General features: G+C 42.7%; 1 protein-coding gene across 1 annotated transcript in view; it reads left to right on the forward strand.

Annotated features, from left to right (window-relative positions):
* LOC310878841 (transmembrane protein 132C-like) overlaps positions 1 to 19191 on the forward strand; it is a gene marked incomplete at both ends in the record, with an annotated part of 240058 nt that overhangs the window by 160339 nt on the left and 60528 nt on the right. The window contains one exon of the mRNA XM_083793256.1: positions 8297 to 8489. Coding sequence (XP_083649382.1) covers positions 8297 to 8489 — 193 coding nt within the window. The remainder of the gene's footprint in view (positions 1 to 8296; positions 8490 to 19191) is intronic.

The following is a 19191-nucleotide window of genomic DNA, read 5'->3' on the forward strand; positions in this document are numbered from 1 at the left end:
GCATGGGGCTAAATAGGTATAATATGGATTCAGTAGATCCTGTGATCTTCTGTGGTCAGATGTAATTTCTTGGGGTTTATTAGGACTATAGTAAATAATAAAATAAATAAATCACCATACAATGTTGTAAAAAAAAAATACATATTTAGCCCCATGCTCGAATGCCCCTGTCAAAAACTACTAAAATCCCCAAAAACAAAAGAAAGCAGAAAATGAAAGAAAATTAACACTCACCTTTTAGTTTCTCTAATAACAACCTAAAACATGAACCTTAGTTGAAAAAAACAAAAGTTGCCCTTTAATGTCAGTAGTGTTCAGCTCCTCATGTATCCATGATTTAACTCCTAGGCCCCTTTTCCACCGGTTGGTTCCCAGTGGGAACCGGTTCAGTTCTTTTTGGTTCTTAGTCCATGAGCCAGAGCTCCAAAATTGAAACGTTAATTATGAATTGAGTGGGCAAAACCATACCTATATTAGATTGTTATCACCATTAAACTTCCCCAATTGAGTACTTACACGAAGACAATGATTTATTGTATTACAAATTTTACATTTTTAAATATGCAAATGAGGCATTATGTAGGAAAATATGCAAAATAATCAAAAATATGAAAAAGCTACTACTGTGGAAGGGTTATCATGTATTAATTTACTTGTATTGATCCAATTTAATACAGGGTATAGTTTGCCCACCAATTTTGGAGTTCTGGCTCATGGACTAAAAACCAAAAATAACTGAACCGGTTCCCACTGGGGTCCTAGTGTATTCCTGATTTATGTACTTCGAGTTCCTTGTATTCCTTGTGTTGGTTTTTTTGGAATAAAACCCTTTGCATTGAAGCTCATCTGCCTGCGCCCATCTGTCTGCAATTGGGTCCTAATGCTCCTGAGGAAGTGGCGGCGTTGGCAGCGCTGACCCCTCCCTCCAGTCCATACGGTTTGTGGACATTAATCTCCCTGAAACACAGGGCTTAGGGTGAGAGAGAGTGAGAGTGGGCGGGCCGTGCGGGAGGTCGAGAGAGAGACCTCCATTGGAAGCTTCCTCAAATTGCAAGGTTGGGAGATGATGATGATGATGTGTATTTGAAAGGACGGGAAGGTCAGGGAGACGGAGAAGCCGGAAAGCCGTAGGAAAGGGGGTAATAATAAAGAGAGATGGGCACAACCTGTAAAGCCAACGGAGATGAATAATAGGGGAATCCAAGGGAACTGTGTACTGAAGCTCTCAGCAGCCATGGAACAGTCGCAGCAGTTACATTGACTAGTACAGCTCCGTCCCATTGTTGGAGGTTATGGATCGTAAGCAGAGCCGTGCTGTGCACAACATATTATAGATCATATAATCGGCCAACCGCAATCACCGCCATTGAGCATAAAACAAATGTATAGGAGTCTGCTGTATTATGGCCCGGTGTCACGGAACGGTTATTATAACCGTTCATTATTTCCTCCGTGGGTGAGGAGAGATATCAGATTCTCCTTGAATAGGAAAGAATTAACGAGAGGAGGAAAAGATTGTATGATCTTTGTGTCGATTTCTGTCCGTCTGTCTGTACGATATGCTTCTTCATGTAGAAAAAAAATATATATAATATCACCGATAACAAACATCACATATAACATGACATAAACGTACAGTAGGAGATCTGTGTCGCATTTGACTTTCATCTGAACACCATACACACGGGAATTATGGAACTCAAGGTTCAACGTTAAAAAGGTTTCTTTGTTGGAGCTTGTGTAAAAGAATACGTGAGAGTAAAATTATGTATTCATTTAAATTACCCACAGTCACTCCTTTGTAGGTACATCTGTTAATCCAGCATTAAAAGAACTTGAACCCTATAGTAAATTAATGAAATCTATTATACAGAATGCTTCAGAAATGGCTGTAAAATGTTGACGGGGAATTATGGGCCTCGAATCTTTGAAATGTATATTATTTCAGAGCAAACGTTTTTAACTCATATCTTTGCTTCTGAAGAACGACTGACACATAGAAACATAGCTTTTTTCAGAAAACTGTCAGGATGTAGAAGACATTTTTAGAGAATCTGATCTCAGGTCAAAAAGGGTTAACTCATAAGAAGAATTGGGAGTTGTAATAGACTATTGTTATAGACTATTTTCAAGAAACCCTTGGACTCCCCCCCCCCCCCCCCCCTCCCTCACCCCTATATCCATGTGCACAACATTCTGGGCTCTCTAACCTTGTTCCCATGTGTGAGAGAGAAGGAAACAATACAATGCAGGCCAGGATTAACCTATTTTAGGCGGGAACCCCTTTTGGTGTTAGCATTACGTTATGCTTTAGCTATTTAAAAATAGCCGATCTACAAGCTCATACGAGCTTACGAGCTTGTAGGTCTGCCATTTTTGAAAAATTTAAGAACGACTGACACAGAAACATAGCTTTTTCAGAAAACTGTCATTTTCAAACAGACATTTTTAGAATCTGATCTCAGGTCAGAATGGGTTAGAAACCCGGGGACACACCAACACCACTGCTACATCCTCCTGTCTCCTATTGTTCATCGTGTGGTCGGTCCCAAATGGCATCATTGAATTTACAAAAGCGTCCTGTCGCATCCGTTTCTTCACCGTCATCAGAACCACAACATAAATGCTTTGCTATGTGCCTTTGCTTCTGCTCCCTGTGCGTGCCTGCCTCCGACGCTATATAGGCACAATTTGTATTCCTCGAGATGCCATGTTTATAGTTCCTCGGTTGTTAACCCGTTTAGAGACCTGAGGACGATTCTCTACAAATGCATCCTGACGGTTTTCTGAAGAAAAAAAACCCCTATGTTTCTATACATATATCAGTGGTTCTCAAACTGTTTCATGTCAAGAATCTAAAGAGTTATAAGTAGGGATGCACCGAAAATTCGGCCACCGAAAATATTCGGCCGAAAATGGCTAAAAATGTATTTTCGGCCTATTCGGTTTCGGCTCAAATAAGCCGAAAAATATCACCGAATAGTAGTAGTGGTCCTAAAGTTGTGAATCGAACTAAACTGCGGGAAAAACACAGATGTACAAGCCCAACGCGCTGTGCATTGCGACGGGTAGATAGCTTGTAGATCTGCTACTTTCAGCGCAGGAAGGGCGCATGCTTATGACGCTCTTGCATCAGCGCAGCAGTGAGCAGTCACAACACACGGGCAGCAGTCACGGAATGCTTCAATGCACAGGCAGATCCGACACAACTTTATTGCATACATCTGTGCTTTCATCCAAGCTTCCATAGCCTTTTAAATCTTATTTCCCATCCACGGGCACAAGCAACGTGGTATCAGCAGCTCTTCCACCCGATCTGTGGACGGGTGGTGTTGACGAGGGAAGCTATAGCTAGCAATAGCATGGGAGCTAACGTTAGTTTTAACAGTACTTTCCATCCGTTCCCCAACACGGTAACACCTCACACAATGATACTGTATCGTTGCGTCTGCCCATGTTTAATGGTCATGAAGGGTTTCACTAGCAGGCAGACCTGTCAAAACGATGCACTTTCCAAAACTCAGAGACATGCCACCACCTATAAATTCAAACCCACCTCTGGAATATTGCTATCTCATTCCACTTTAATTTATTTTATTCCATAGTCTTAGTTTTTCTCTAATAAAGTTGTTTTTATTTGTTTTCTCATGTTCTCCTTGAAAAGTGTCTAAGTACTCAGAGAAGCTTTATATAAATAATATTATTATCACTATTATTATTACTACTTGTTTTATTGCCTATGCTTATGTAGAAAAAAAAGCTCACTGCTCAGGTCAAATAGGCCTATTGATATGCGATTCAAATGTGATTAATTGAGATTAATTAATCACAAAGCCTCCAATTAATTATATGTTTTTTAATGGACCCATAAGTGTTTATTATTTAAGTTAGGTTTTGCCAAAATCATGTCTTTTGCCATAATCAGGTAGCTTTACAACAAATTTGTATTCGGCTATTCGGTATTCGGTTTTCGGCCAACTGTTTCCTATATTCGGTATTCGGTTTCGGCCAAGAATTTCCCTTTCGGTGCATCCCTAGTTATAAGTCTTAACACTAGCACGTCGGAGCGGTCTTTCTGACCGATTTTGAGATTTTGAGATTTTTTCCCCCATCTGAAACGTTTTGTAAATATGATTTTGGGCATACTTATACCTATAGTAGGTCTGGTCTTTTTCGGTCATATACTGACCGCCGTCACCCCTTCTCCCCCGCGAGCAGTGAAGTCTCACACCTCCCGACAGCTGGAGACGGCATTGTTCAAGCTAATGGGTTTAATTTGCATTTCAGCTGCCAAGCCTGCATTCAATTTCCAACTAATTCAATCATATTGTGTTTGGCTGGTTAACTTGGAATTTGTTTACTATGTTGATAAGATAATAGGAATAGGAATACAATGATTATTATCCATGATGAGGGATGTTATTGAATGCTCTGTTAGACAAAGACTAAGGAGTGGAACCAACATTATAGGAACCAACATTTCGGCAGACACAACATGCCTTCTCCAGGACCCCAAAAATACAACATGCCTTCTCCAGGACCCCAAAAATACAACATGCCTTCTCCAGGACCCCAAAAATACAACATGCCTTCTCCAGGACCCCAAAAATACAACATGCCTTCTCCAGGACCCCAAAAATGTCATGTATTTGGCCGCTGACCCTCTTGGTTCCCGCCAAGAATGTGTTAAACCATTCTGAACGGGAACCCATTTTGGTGTTGGCATCATGTTTTGCTTTAGCTATTGAAAAATAGAAGATCTACAAGCTCATAGCGCGCCACCGAGTGGCACGCTACAAGCTTGTAGGTCTGCTATTTTTGAAAAATCGATTTTTAGAATCTGATCTCAGGTCAGAATGGGTTAATCAGACCAGTGTGTGTCCAGTTTAACCTCGTATGAATCTGATCTCAGGTCAGAATGTGTTCAGAGAGCTTCTGCATGTGTCTTGGGTCATCTGTGATGAACAATACCCGAGGGAGAGGGGGGGGCTTGTTGATCAAAACCCAAAAGGGCTCCTGCAAATCCAATACATTTTTAGGGGATTTTTGTATGCATTGTTTTTCTACCTCGTTTGCATCGTGATCAGGGGAGAGAAAATGAATTGCTTTGCCAAAGGAAACTTTTAACTTACAAAGTTTTTGCATGGTGGGGAGAGCAAAAACAAAATGCTTTGTTGCTTTGTTTTGTGCCCATGGAATAGGTCTGTTGCGGTTGCAGTTATAGCTTGATACTTGATGTGTCTGGTGGTGATGTAATTATCATCTGGTTGAGGGTATAGCTACTGGAACGTGAGTCTGGACTTGATCGCTCCCGGCTGGGTCGTCTAAGAGTGAGGAGTATGATGTTGGTAGACCCGAAACCCCGTTGACCTCAGGATACATCACTGAGGATACGTCCCAGGTGCATTTTAGTTATAGTTCTTCTATGTATAGTGAGTCGTAGGAATAGACTATGTGACAACCAGGTATAGTCTGGTGACCACCGGAGAGACGGGCGACAGCCAGGAATGTAGACGGCACCCGGGTGAGCAGTATGGGTTAGCGCCCCAGCCAGCCAGAGGAAGCCCAACAGCCCTCGGTGACGCCTTTTAGGAGGGCCATGCAAGCAGCAAGCGGAGCCGCAGCACCAGTGCCCTGCGGAAACCATTGCCCACCACTCCTGAATGAAGTGTCTGGTGCTGGGACTCTGGTGCAACGCACAGGTCCTGGGCCTGGTGAGAGCAGGAGTGGACCTGGTGAGCCGTAGGAGGGGCCCGGACAGGAGACAGCCCACAGAGCCTATAGTCCTTCCATGCGCCAGAAGTGTATACCTCCCAGCCCTGGCAGAGTAGTTGTGGAGTAGTTCCAGCGGATTGTGTGGCCCTGGTTTTGCCCTACTAGTGGGACTGATCGAGGGTAGCTACTGGGACGTAAGTTGGGACTTGATCGACCCCCGGCTGGGTCGCCTGAGTTAGGGCCGGGGTATGATGTTGAGAGACCCGAAACCCCCGTTGACCTCAGGACACATCACTGAGGATACGTCCCAGGTGCATCCATGACCTCAGGATACATCACTGAGGATACGTCCCAGGTGCATCCATGACCTCAGGATACATCACTGAGGATACGTCCCAGGTGCATCCATGACCTCAGGATACATCACTGAGGATACGTCCCAGGTGCATCCATGACCTCAGGATACATCACTGAGGATACGTCCCAGGTGCATCCATGACCTCAGGATACATCACTGAGGATACGTCCCAGGTGCATCCATGACCTCAGGATACATCACTGAGGATACGTCCCAGGTGCATCCATGACCTCAGGATACATCACTGAGGATACGTCCCAGGTGCATCCATGACCTCAGGATACATCACTGAGGATACGTCCCAGGTGCATCCATGACCTCAGGATACATCACTGAGGATACGTCCCAGGTGCATCCATGACCTCAGGATACATCACTGAGGATACGTCCCAGGTGCATCCATGACCTCAGGATACATCACTGAGGATACGTCCCAGGTGCATCCATGACCTCAGGATACATCACTGAGGATACGTCCCAGGTGCATCCATGACCTCAGGATACATCACTGAGGATACGTCCCAGGTGCATCCATGACCTCAGGATACATCACTGAGGATACGACCCAGGTGCATCCATGACCTCAGGATACATCACTGAGGATACGACCCAGGTGCATCCATGACCTCAGGATACATCACTGAGGATACGTCCCAGGTGCATCCATGACCTCAGGATACATCACTGAGGATACGTCCCAGGTGCATCCATGACCTCAGGATACATCACTGAGGATACGACCCAGGTGCATCCATGACCTCAGGATACATCACTGAGGATACGTCCCAGGTGCATCCATGACCTCAGGATACATCACTGAGGATACGTCCCAGGTGCATCCATGACCTCAGGATACATCACTGAGGATACGTCCCAGGTGCATCCATGACCTCAGGATACATCACTGAGGATACGTCCCAGGTGCATGCATGCGATGTGTTTTTTTTTAGTCATTGTTGCTTCTGTATTTATAGACATGAATATATATAGCATATATATTGTACTGTAGTGGGCTGTGTACAGTATATAAATCCTGAGTCTTCCGTCTTCATTTCCCAACAATTATACATGGTTTAATATAACTATCCCCCTAGTCCTTCATAATTTGTCATATATAATTTGCTTTTAACAGGACCGTGGTCGTGTAGATTTAGTTCTATTAGTCTTTTATCATTTAATATGACTTGTCTTTGATTGCCGGTAACCGCTAGCCGTAATCTCTTTAACAGCTTCACAGCTCGCCAAATGATCCTATTAAATAACGCTAAATGTCCCTCTTCCGTTCTCCCCCCCCAACTCCTTTGCCCTTTTTCTTCTATCTCTTCCTTCATTTCATCCCCCGTCTCGTCTCCCCTTTTCGCTTCGCCATTCCATTCCGCTGTCCCCTTCCTTCATGCTGCCTCTGATATCTCCAACTGTGTCTGCCTGGATTCTGGCCCATCTCACACTGCCACTATACTGTCACACACACGCAAGTCAGTGTCGATTTCGTCGACTGAAACCAAGACGAAAATTTTTCGTCGACTACCTTTTTCCACTGACGAAATGGAAACTAAATTTGGTCAACAAATAAAAACTAGACTAAAATGTTCGCAAGGGACTTGTGGACAAGAGATCTAGTATAAGTCATTGTACAATTAGTTGCATGCTGAAAATAGATGATCTACATTCCACAAGCCCCACAACGCATCGCGACGCGTTGTGAGCTTGTAGAATTGAGATTTTCAGCAAGTGAAAATAAGTCATTACGACGGCATCAAGGCCCTCCAAAATACATTTTCTTCGACGAAATCAACTGCGGATTTAGTCGACTAAAACTAGACTAACGCTAAGACATTCCGTGGTGACTAAAATGTGACTAAAACTAAAGGAAAACTATTCAAGAGACTAATGCGACTAAAACTAAAATCAAACTTTGCTGCCATAACCCATTCTGAACGGGAACCCATTTTGGTGTTGGCATCATGTTATGCTTTAGCTATTGAAAAATAGCAGATCTACAAGCTCATAGCGCGCCACTCGGTGGCGCGCTACGAGCTTGTAGGTCTGCTATTTTTGAAAAATCGAAGAACGACTGACATTTTTTAGAATCTGATCTCAGGTCAGAATGGCTTAATCAGACCAGTGTGTGTGTGTCCAGTGGAAACCTCGTATGAATCTGATCTCCGGTCAGAATGGGATAAACAACACTGATGCAGTCTTCTCTCCCCCACCACCACACAGGGGCGACCAGCGTGTGCTGCAGGTGGACCTGGAGGTGACCAGCGGGGTGGCGACGCCGCTGCCCCCCGGTGGTGGTGGCCGGGAGGTCACGTGGCAGGTGGAGTACCCGCTCACGCGCACGCTCTCCGGCGAGGCGCAGACGCTCCTCCGCCTGGCGCCACAGGGCCTGGGGGGCATCGTGCCCCTGGCCATGGTGAGTGAGTGAGTGAGGAGGAGAGTGTGTGTGTGTGTGTGTGTGTGTGTGTGTGTGCGTGTGTGTGTGTGCGTGCGTATATCCCAGAATATACAAGTGTGCTGCTGCTGATACGACACCGTATCGGAAAATAAATAGTTTTTCAACCTATCCTGAACATTGAAAAGTCACACTTAAAACGGTTTTAGTGCCAGAGACGTTAAGACGAGTTGAATCCAAATATGCACTGATTGCCATGGACGATAAGACGAGTTTCTTTGAAAAAGAATCCATATTTTGAAAATCCCTCTAATCTGGTGTGCAGGTGATGTCATGCACATCACATGCATAATAGAATTACATTTTCTTTCTTTTATCTTCTTTTTATAATGGGGCTAATTGGCAACGAAAGCCAAAACTGGTGACCACCAGGTGGCGCTAAAATTTTAAGGAAACCCAGTGTATCTCAACGTGTCTCTTTACTCACTTAATTAGTCTCTCTCTCTCTCTCTCTCTCTCTCTCTCTCTCCCTCTCCCTCTCCCTCTCCCTCTCTCTCTCCCTCTCCCTCTCTCTCTCTCGCTCTCTCTCTCCATGAGCATCTCACTATACTATAATAGCAGTCAGAGGATTTTAGCTGTCAAACTGAGAAAGCATCGAGGAATGTACCGACGTGTGTGTGTGTGTGTGTGTTAGAGAGAGAGTATTTGGAAGTGTTAGCTTGTATACTGTGCATGTAATCAGTGGATATGTCTGGATGGATGGGCCAACCTCCGCGCCACACAGCAGTCTCCGACGGAAGAGCCTTTTGCACACATGCTGGAGGAGCAGCATGGGTTTCATGCTGGGTTTCATGCTGTGTATTTACCATAGACTGTAAAAAAAAATATGGACAAAGCGTTCGCCGGGTCTGATATGGACGTAAAATGAAGCCTGTCAGTCCTTGTATTGTAAATCGCCATCTTTCTATAGACGTTTGGGCCCAGCTGGCCCATTGGCTGGCCCAGACAACGAGGCAGGACTTGCCCCCTTCTTCTTTATTGGTTTTTATTTTTACTCGAACGGGGGGTGGCTCCTGTTCTTAGACTGTAACGGTAGCCACGCCCCTCAGAACATACGCGACTTTATGGTAATTTTTTTAATAAATGGGACCATAATTTTCCAAAAATAATATTATGACATGAGAAATGAGACTTTAAACTAGTGACTGGAAGCAGAAAGTATTCATGATCATGTTTATTAAGGTAATACAGTCTAGGTGAAGTTGGGCCCAAATGCATGGACCTCTGGGGATATGGGGTTTTTTTTTGGGCCCAATGACAGCGCCACAACAGGCCATTATATGAACTTTCAGGATGTCCCGATTTCCTTAGTGGCGTCACAAAATATCTGTCTGACTGCCCCCCTGGTATTTACACACCAGAGTGTAGAGCAGGGGGGCAGTCAGTCAGATATTTTGTTCATATAATGGCCTGTTGTGGCGCTGTACTGGGCCCAAAAAAACCCATATCCCCATAGAGGTCCATGCATTTGGGCCCAACTTCACCTAGACTGTATTACCTTAATAAACATGGTCATGAATACTTTCTGCTTCCAGTCACTAGTTTAAAGTCTCATTTCTAATGTCATAATATTCTTTTTGCAAAATTATGATCCCATTTATTTAAAAAAATGTTCTGAGGGGCGTGGCTACCGTTACAGTCTATGAACGGGATCCCCCACCCACTCGAGTCAAAATAAAAACCAACGAAGAAGAAGGGGGGAAGTCCCGCCTCGTTGTCTGGGCCAGCCAATGGCCAGCTGGGCCCAAAAGGATCTAGAAAGATGGCGACTTACAGTGCAAGGAATTATTGGCTTCATTTTACGTCCATGTTAGACCCGGGGAACGCTTTGTCCATATTTTTTTACAGTCTATGGTGTAGAGTAGGAGAGTATAGCGACACACTTTGATCTCACCGCAAAGCGTGCGCCTGTATGGGCTATAGTTCCAAACACTGGAACTATCCCATTGAGATAGAATGAGCACTTCCCGCATTTCCATTGTTACAACGGGAGTTATATAGTTATATATAGTTATATATAGTTATATAGTTATATAGCTATAGTGTCGCCTGCACTCTCTTACTATATTACTCCGGTACACACACCACGTACCTATTACACATGCATTAGTGTGTCTTATAACTGAGGAATGCTTATACCTGCACTTCTCCTGCATTTATTTTTTTCCTTAATTTTTTATCCCACGGACTGACCTCATGCTTCCTTAGATGCATGAGGAGTCCAGAGAGAGAGAGAGAGAGAGAGAACAAATTAATATATCCAGTGCAGTGTGTTGTATCCACCCTCTCTGCTTTTAATAGTTGGTTGCTGGCTCTTTGTCTCACACCCCCCACACACACACACACACACACACACACACCCACGGGAGGCATATATTTCAGTCACTTTATAATTCTAAACGCATACTGTATCAATGATTTATCCAAGTCTACCATGTTGACATCTCTGCCTCAGAGTTTTTGTGCTTGCTGTGTACAATACATCATTTCACATCATAATACAGCCCTGTTTTTGTTTTTATGACAGTGCCTGTGGTTATATAAGATTCAGCATTCTCTGGATTCTCTCATGAAAAGCCAGACCTCTCTACTTTGTATTCCTACACGAAGGTTACACTTTTTAATTGGCGATATTTAGCCCGACCAGGGATGTGCAGAGAGTCTTAGAGAGGCAGGGTCTGAAATCCCGTATAAGAGGGCACTTTTGGACGAAAATAGCAGATCTACAAGCTCACAACGCGTCGCAGCGCGACGCGTTGTGAGCTTGTAGATCTGCTATTTTCGGGGCGCAACCCAGCACTTTTTTAATCCACTGGAGATGCGGCGTATAACGACATGGATTTCTCCACAAATTTGTTCAATGCAAAATGCTGCGTTCAAGTTCAGGAGACTTCGGAGAAAAGGCAATTCTCCTGAATGCATGCTGCCTTCCGGCATGGCATGGAAAGGAGTTGGCATTCGCGTTTCTTCCAACATAGTAAATGCTGCATTCGTGGTTCTGGAAAAGGGCAGTTGCCTTCTCTCTACTATTACGATATACAAAGAATATAGCTTTTAAGTGGTTAATACAACATTCAGAGCTATACTGTATACTGATTGAGAAGGTATTTGACCTGAATAACCTTTTTTTTTTTTAATGTATCCATGAGTTGGTAAGTCCACTAAGTGGTGTCGGACTGCAGTCGATATAATAATCTGAAGATTATGAACTGTTTGGCCATTGTTTTCTTTCTTTTAACCACTGAATTTGGCAAAAAGATAGCAGATCTACAAGCTCATAGATCTGATCTTTCGGGTGAAGAGATGTGGTGTGTAATCGAGAGGAAAAGGAGCGGACCAAGTACAGCGATTAACCCGTTCTGACCTGAGATCAGATTCTAAAAATGTCTTCTACAACCTGACAGTTTTCTGAAAAAGCTATGTTTCTATGTCAGTCGTTTTTTTCAAAAAATAGCAGACCTACAAGCTCGTAGCGCGCTATGAGCTTGTCGATCTGCTATTTTTCAATAGCTAAAGCATAACATAACGCTAACGCCAAAAGGGGTCCCCGCCCAAAATGGGTTAAGTTGTTAAACATGATGCAAGCGTCATTACGGACGCCGCAGGGAGGAATTATATAACGGTTAAAATATTCCCACTGATAATGGCTTTGTGGAAAATCAAAAAAGGCCTTCAAAGCACTTCAGCGTCTTTTATTATGGCAATTTGGCAGCAAGTCACCCTCGCAAACATTTATGCTCCACAGCCCGTGCGTTGGCCCTCAGACTGATTGTGCCCGTAAACTTCTGTTATCGCCTTTGCCTCTTATACGGCAAAAGACTCGCCTTGAATGCTGAGCTTGAATGATAGATCCTTAAAAATAACCTCCCGCAAAAATGCATAGAGAATGATTAAATATTTTTGGCTGATTGATGGTGTGGCTGACTCAAAGACTGTGGAGGTGTAGCTTATGTACTGTATATTTATTGCTATTTATAACCATACTAACACAGTCGGGGGAAGCATTTTAGCAATGCCAAAATCATGTATCCAAGAAGACAACATTTGCATTTACATTAAATTGCGCTTAACGTCATGAAGGACAGCGAGGGCAATAACATATGGAGTTCAATTTGAAGATACTGTACCAACATTACAAGAGAACAGGCCATAATAACGCCAACTAGTATACGCTTGTTCTTGATCTTTTTATTTAAGGTTTCAAAAACTGGAAGTGCCCTTTTAAGGAGAACGACAAAAACAAGCTTAAACGTGCATACTCTAAATGCTGTTGACTCATTTATCAGCTCCTCACAAACCAGTCTCTTTAAGGATGTCACACAGCATTTACAAGACGCAGTAACACTTCACGCCCTAATTGGAAGCCAAAACGTTGCTTTATTGCACCGTGACACCCCCCCCCCCACCCCCTCCTCCAAAAACAAACACAAATCGAGATAAGTTTTTTTTATTATAAACCCCGAGATGAATTTTGATGAATTAGCACTTTCCCATTACTGTACATGAAATGAAAGTCTCAGCAACATTCCGGCGATTTCAACAGAGCTGCCTATGTACACTATAGACGCACCAGATGCTCAGTGTGGTGTTCCTTTGTTGCATCACAGTGTCATACATTGCACCAGCAGCACACACACACACACACACACACACACACACACACACACACACACACACACACACACACACACACACACACAGAGACACACTTTTAACACCGGTTGGTCGGGAACCGGTTCAGAACCGGTTTTTAGTCCATGAGCCAGACCTCCAAAATTGGACCGTTAATTATGAATTGAGTGGGCAAAACCATACCTATATTGAATTGTTTATAGGATCAATATAAGTAAATTAATATAATGATAACCCTTCCACAGTAGTAGCTTTTTCATATGTATATTTGCGTATTTTCCATGTTTTAAGATTTGTAAAACAATAAATCATTGTCTTCGTGTAAATAATCAACTGGGGAAGTTTCACGGTGATAACAAATTAATGTAGGTATAGTTTTGCCCACTCAATTCATAATTAACGTTCCAATTTTGGAGCTCTGGCTCATGGACTGAGAACCACAAAGAACTGAACCGGTTCCAACCGGTGGAAAAGGGGCCACAGAGCTCGAGATTCGATGGGGTCTTGTTCCAGATGAGAGAACACGTTAGCCTATAATATGCAGTAATGTGGTCTTAACAGTCATTTGCTGCAACTTATATCTGTTCAACAAAACCCCGTCTTGAATCATTTGCCCTTACACATTGACAAAAGAACATTATTAATATGCATTTGGAAGAGATACACTGTAAAACAAATATATATATTATATATATATATATGTGTGTGTGTGTGTGTTGGTCTGTTGGACTCTTACATGAGGGCTGCATCTCAGAGTTAACATATGGGAGTATGTGTTGTCTGTCTGTCTGTCTGTCTGTCTATGTTTGGCAGAAAACGTGTCTTTGAGTGGGCGGGGTGTTAAATAAAAATGTGTATTCCTTCTCCTACAAACTCTCTGTTTATGATCACATTATAAAACCCATGATCCTGCCAGACTCAACCATTCTGCTTTGACTTGGACCTGACACTAGAACCCAAGCATTATACAGAGGCACAGGGGTATAGGTTCACAAGTGTTGGCGCTCTCTCTCTCTCTCTCTCTCTCTCTCTCTCTCTCTCTCTCTCTCTCTCTCTCCCCCCCCCCCTCCCTCCCTCATGTCTGTGTGCCATAGGCACATTGTGTGCTTTCACGATGAAAGATAAGGTCCCAAAGCTGCTCTGCATTGTGAGTATATAGCCCTCACTAACACTGATAGAACTATTGCAAACGGTGCGACGCTCTTAAAATTCCTCTCTTGACCCACCAGTGCTTATAGTAGCTCCGTTTCTGATATACTCTTTATCTCCCATAAATAAATGTGAATTTCACAGCGAAGACTGATGGGCATATGGCTCTTATCTTTTACTTGTCAACAAAAGTAATTCAGGAAGGAAAAAGCTCCTTGAGTGACCTGTACATCAAGGCAGGATGTGAATGCTATTCGATGTGAATATTAAAACGGATCACAGATTATATTGTGCACCTCTATGATTCCAGTCAGGACTACACTGTAGGCCATGATGCCAGGTCTGACTCCTATCTGTTTGTACTGTATATCTCAGATCTTTGGACTGAACTGAACCGTGCCGAGGCCTTATGTCAAGGTTTTCCTGAGCTCTCTACAATAGCTTCGGAAACCCAGTCGTTTTTATTTCCAGGGAGAGAAGAAAAGTCTGGGACCGAGTCCACTTCAATTCGGCATAGAGTAGCGCAAACGTCAATCACTCTCTGCTGATTTCTGATCGTCTGCACCTTTGTTAAATTTACGCACACCCGTACACACACACACACACACACACTCCTCTCTCTCTCTCTCTCTGTGGCTCTAATGTCGCGCAGCTGCGTCTATAGATTCTCCCGGCGGATTCTGCCGGGAGCTGCCTATGCCATAGAATGCATACAGTAGGTGGACCCCAGGCTAACAAAAGCCTCAAAGCCTAAACCTATAACTATCTATACCCATATCTACCAGTGCCTATAGACACAATTCCAACTCGTGCGTAAACTGAATATAATTTCAGCGATATGGGACACATATTCCAGACTATGGAATGGAATGGGAAGTCGTTTCCCCCTTTGGCAAACTACAAACAATGTGCAATCAAACTAGAATAGAAGTGTTTGTTTCTGACTGTGAATGTCCAATTTGGCAGGGGAACTTGCAGGAGGAAAGCACCAAAATCCACTGGAACTTTGTAACACGTACTAGTCCTTTGAGTATAGTATGCCATATGCCATGTTCCCTTGTCTTTCTGTGATGGCTTCACAAAAAGCACGCACGTGCACACGCTCGCTCGCGCACACACATTGCCCACACAAATGATTCAGGCGTCGTTATACATGAGAGAGAGAGAGAGAGAGAGAGAGAGAGAGGCACGAATTAAGAGAGTAAAGAGACACATTGAGATACACTGCGTTTCCTTTAAGTGTCACTTTTCAATGTTCAGGATAGTCCAAGTGGTGCGAAAGCCGGCGGAGTGAGAGGGAAAGAGAGGGGAATTCAGTTTCAGCTTCACCCAGCTGATGGCTATGATCCAGTTAGACATACAGTATAGACTATAGAGCGTCGCAGTCCCGCCCCCTTTCATGACGACGCCAGGCCCAGGAAATGAATCCCAATGCATTTTTCCCCAAATGCATTGGGACAAACACAATATTTTGGACCAAACAAATAATTACAAAGAAGGAAAAACAACAAAAAAGTGTTTTTTGCATTTCTTTTCTACTTTCTAATTATTTGTTTGGCCCGAAACATTGTGTTTGTTGTCATGATTTTGTCACGACAAGAGTTGGCTTTGTCCGCGGCGTAAACGTCTTTACATAAATACTTTCTGAAAAGTCTGAGGAAAATGGGGGTGGGGGTACCGTCCTAAAGTCGGCTAGAGTATGAATCGGCCCTTACCTCTTTGGTCCCTCTTGCTAAATGTTAGTTTTAACTCCTCTTCTCCCAAAAAAATCTGAAATGATCTACTCCAGAGCAGTTTAGGCATATAGGATATAACCTTGGCACACGACGGAACGTTTTATTGACCTTTCATAATAAATTCACATGAATAATCTTCAGATTGGAATTATACAGTTTCCACTGCTTTCCCTCTTTCTTTTGGATAGAGCTAGGGCCGAAGCAAAGAAGCCAAAAAGTCTGATTGAAACTATATTGATTTTTTTTCCCTTTTAGATATATAGCCTCCTGTCCACAGCTCGAACATCTCATCTCTCATTGCCATAAAACAGACACCAGCTGGGCACATAGTTGACTTTGTGAAGGGAATGATGTTGCCGGATTTATCACCCGTTGTGTTCACCTTGCACTGTCTGCTATACACGACAGCTCCAAACGTCCTTGTAGCTTGTCTGACTGTATGATTGCATTGCGGTTGTTGTAGTAGTGGCATATGTGACATCAGTTAAGCCGGAAATAAGGGGGATTCCGTTGTTTTTGGCAGCAGATTTTAGTTTTAGTCATAGTCTCTTCAATATAGTTTTCATTTCGTTTCAGTCACATTTTAGTCACCTGGAATGTTGTAGTGTTTAGTCTAGTTTTAGTCGACTAAATGTCATATTTTAGATTAGATTGATTTTACTTGACTCGTTCATCTACGGTATTGTAGGCTGTCTGAAGTGGAGACTGATCTGATTTTAGACAAAGGGAGTGGAAAGAGTTTAGGGATCTTAGAGTAAAGTCACAGCATAAAACACGAATGGTAAAATGGTGCATTTATATAGCACCTTCATCCAAGGCGCTTTTACATAGATTGTGCATTACATTCACCCATTCACACACATTCATACACCGATGGCGGCGGAAACCATGCAGGGCACCAACCTGCACATCGGGAGCAATTAGGGGTTCAGTGAAAGTATAATAAATGGCATTTACTGTACAAAAGTAAAGGTAGACTTAGACAAAGTATATATTATGCCCCCCCCCCCCCCCCCAGAAGCAAAGAATTGAGTTATAAGAACGTTCGCTCTGAAAGAATATATTTTGACATTTTGCACCACATTTTCACGATTTTTCAAAAATAGCAGACCTACCAGCTCGTAGCTTGTAGATCTGCTATTTTTCAATAGCTAAACACCAAATGGGGTTCCCGCCCCAAAATGGGTTAAATGGTTATATATATATATATATATGATTTGTATTAGTATCTCAGTGGCACAAAGTATTTGCCTCTCAGATGTGTATATATAGAGGATCAAATATCAACCAACACACTGGAAATAACCCAGAAAAAGAGACTCGAAAGAGAAGCACATGAAGTGAAGAACACGCCGCTTGCTTCCCATTGCGGCGTCCTCCCGTGTGAGTTTTTGATCTCTCACTTCCCTCATTGTGCCTCTCTCTGTTCTCTCATTAGGAGGCAGTGTGCATGGGCCCCGTGGTGTGTTCCAAGCGCCATCATTATCCCATTCTGACCTGAGATCAGATTCATACGAGGTTTCCACTGGACACACACTGGTCTGATTAACCCATTCTGACCTGAGATCAGATCATCTAAAAATGTCAGTCGTTCTTCGATTTTTCAAAAAATAGCAGACCTACAAGCTCGTAGCGCGCCACTCGGTGGCGCGCTATGAGCTTGTAGATCTGCTATTTTTCAATAGCTAAAGCACGACATGATGCCAACACCAAAAATGGGTTCCCACCCAAAATGAGTTATGATGTTATTCATAGCCTCTGAAAGTCTCTCCGTTCCAAAGTCGCTAACATTAGCGCTGCGTTCGTACAGTCCCACAACGTTCTAATCAGGGCCATTATCGCCGTGCCTTGCGTTATAGCTTTACTGCCACATGCACGGGTGAACCTTTGTATAGAATAATTAGGGGGTTAATTGCCCCGAATGTGTGCGTTCCCTGACATGTCTTCGCACTATGCTTTTGGCAGATAATGACATACTATACTGTACTTCCATAATGTATGTTTTCATTTTGAAACAAAACTCCCCATCCCTTACACACCTGAAAGCGCAAATCATGTTTGAGTCATTTGACAACAATGCACAATGGAATGGACATGAGGCACAATGCTTGTACCTTCAAATAACTTTTGATATCACATTTATAATGCATCCTAAATTATAGTACATTATAATGCACTTGTGTTAAGTAGTTAAGTAGTTATAATGTGCTGTTCAACTGAGCTTATAATGCATTATATGACCAGCACTTATATCATTTGTCATAAGTGCAACTACTATTGTCCACTACCATGATTTAAGAAACGTTTTATTTGAAAAAATTCAGGATAAGAACCCAGATCTGTTTTGGATGTCTGAGTGTTTTATGTTAAATTGGTTGTTCAGTAATGAATGTTTTTGTTTTTGGAAAATGTATAGAGAAGGCATTACGTTGGAGAACGATGTATCCATGAGTAACTGTCTATTTGTGTATATGTATTATTATATATGTACAATTTTGTGAGTGTCTTGTAAGCCCGTGCGGGCTGGGCATCTTATGATGTAGGACACTTTAATAAAAACTCATATATATATATATATATATATATATATATATATAACACATTATAAACATTGTTATAAGTGGTTATACACATTTATAGTTTTAGACTTACAGAGATTAAAATATGGTGCATTTTGCATCCCAAAACGCAGTTTATAGGAACGACCTCTGCATCCACGGGATGCACTACTGTACTTTTTTTTTATTCTAGTTTATTGTGCTAGCTTTAGTTATAATAATATTTTCTTCTATTTTCTACATGAATATAACATTATAACCATATAAAATGAAATGGGGAGTTAAATGCTGCAAGTTGTAAAAATGGCAAAATATGACTCCTAACGTAGTTGAAGTGGGACTCATAAAAAGTCCCTGGGACTCCCATCCCTGCATCCCGGGACTCATTACATTGAAAACCTATTTACTGCTGCAGAATAAGCACATAATGCATTATAAATGAGAATGTAATGCATTATAGAGCCGACCTTTAAGTAAAGCGATGCCGAATAGTTACCTTTCCACTCTGTGGACCAGGGTCCCCCGTAAGAGAACATTTCTACGGCTCTAGCAGTGATTCTCAACCATTTTAATTTCATAAAGACCCTC

The sequence above is a fragment of the Protomyctophum parallelum genome (genome assembly GCF_964188405.1).
Source record: "Protomyctophum parallelum genome assembly, chromosome: 21".
NCBI lineage: Eukaryota > Metazoa > Chordata > Actinopteri > Myctophiformes > Myctophidae > Protomyctophum > Protomyctophum parallelum.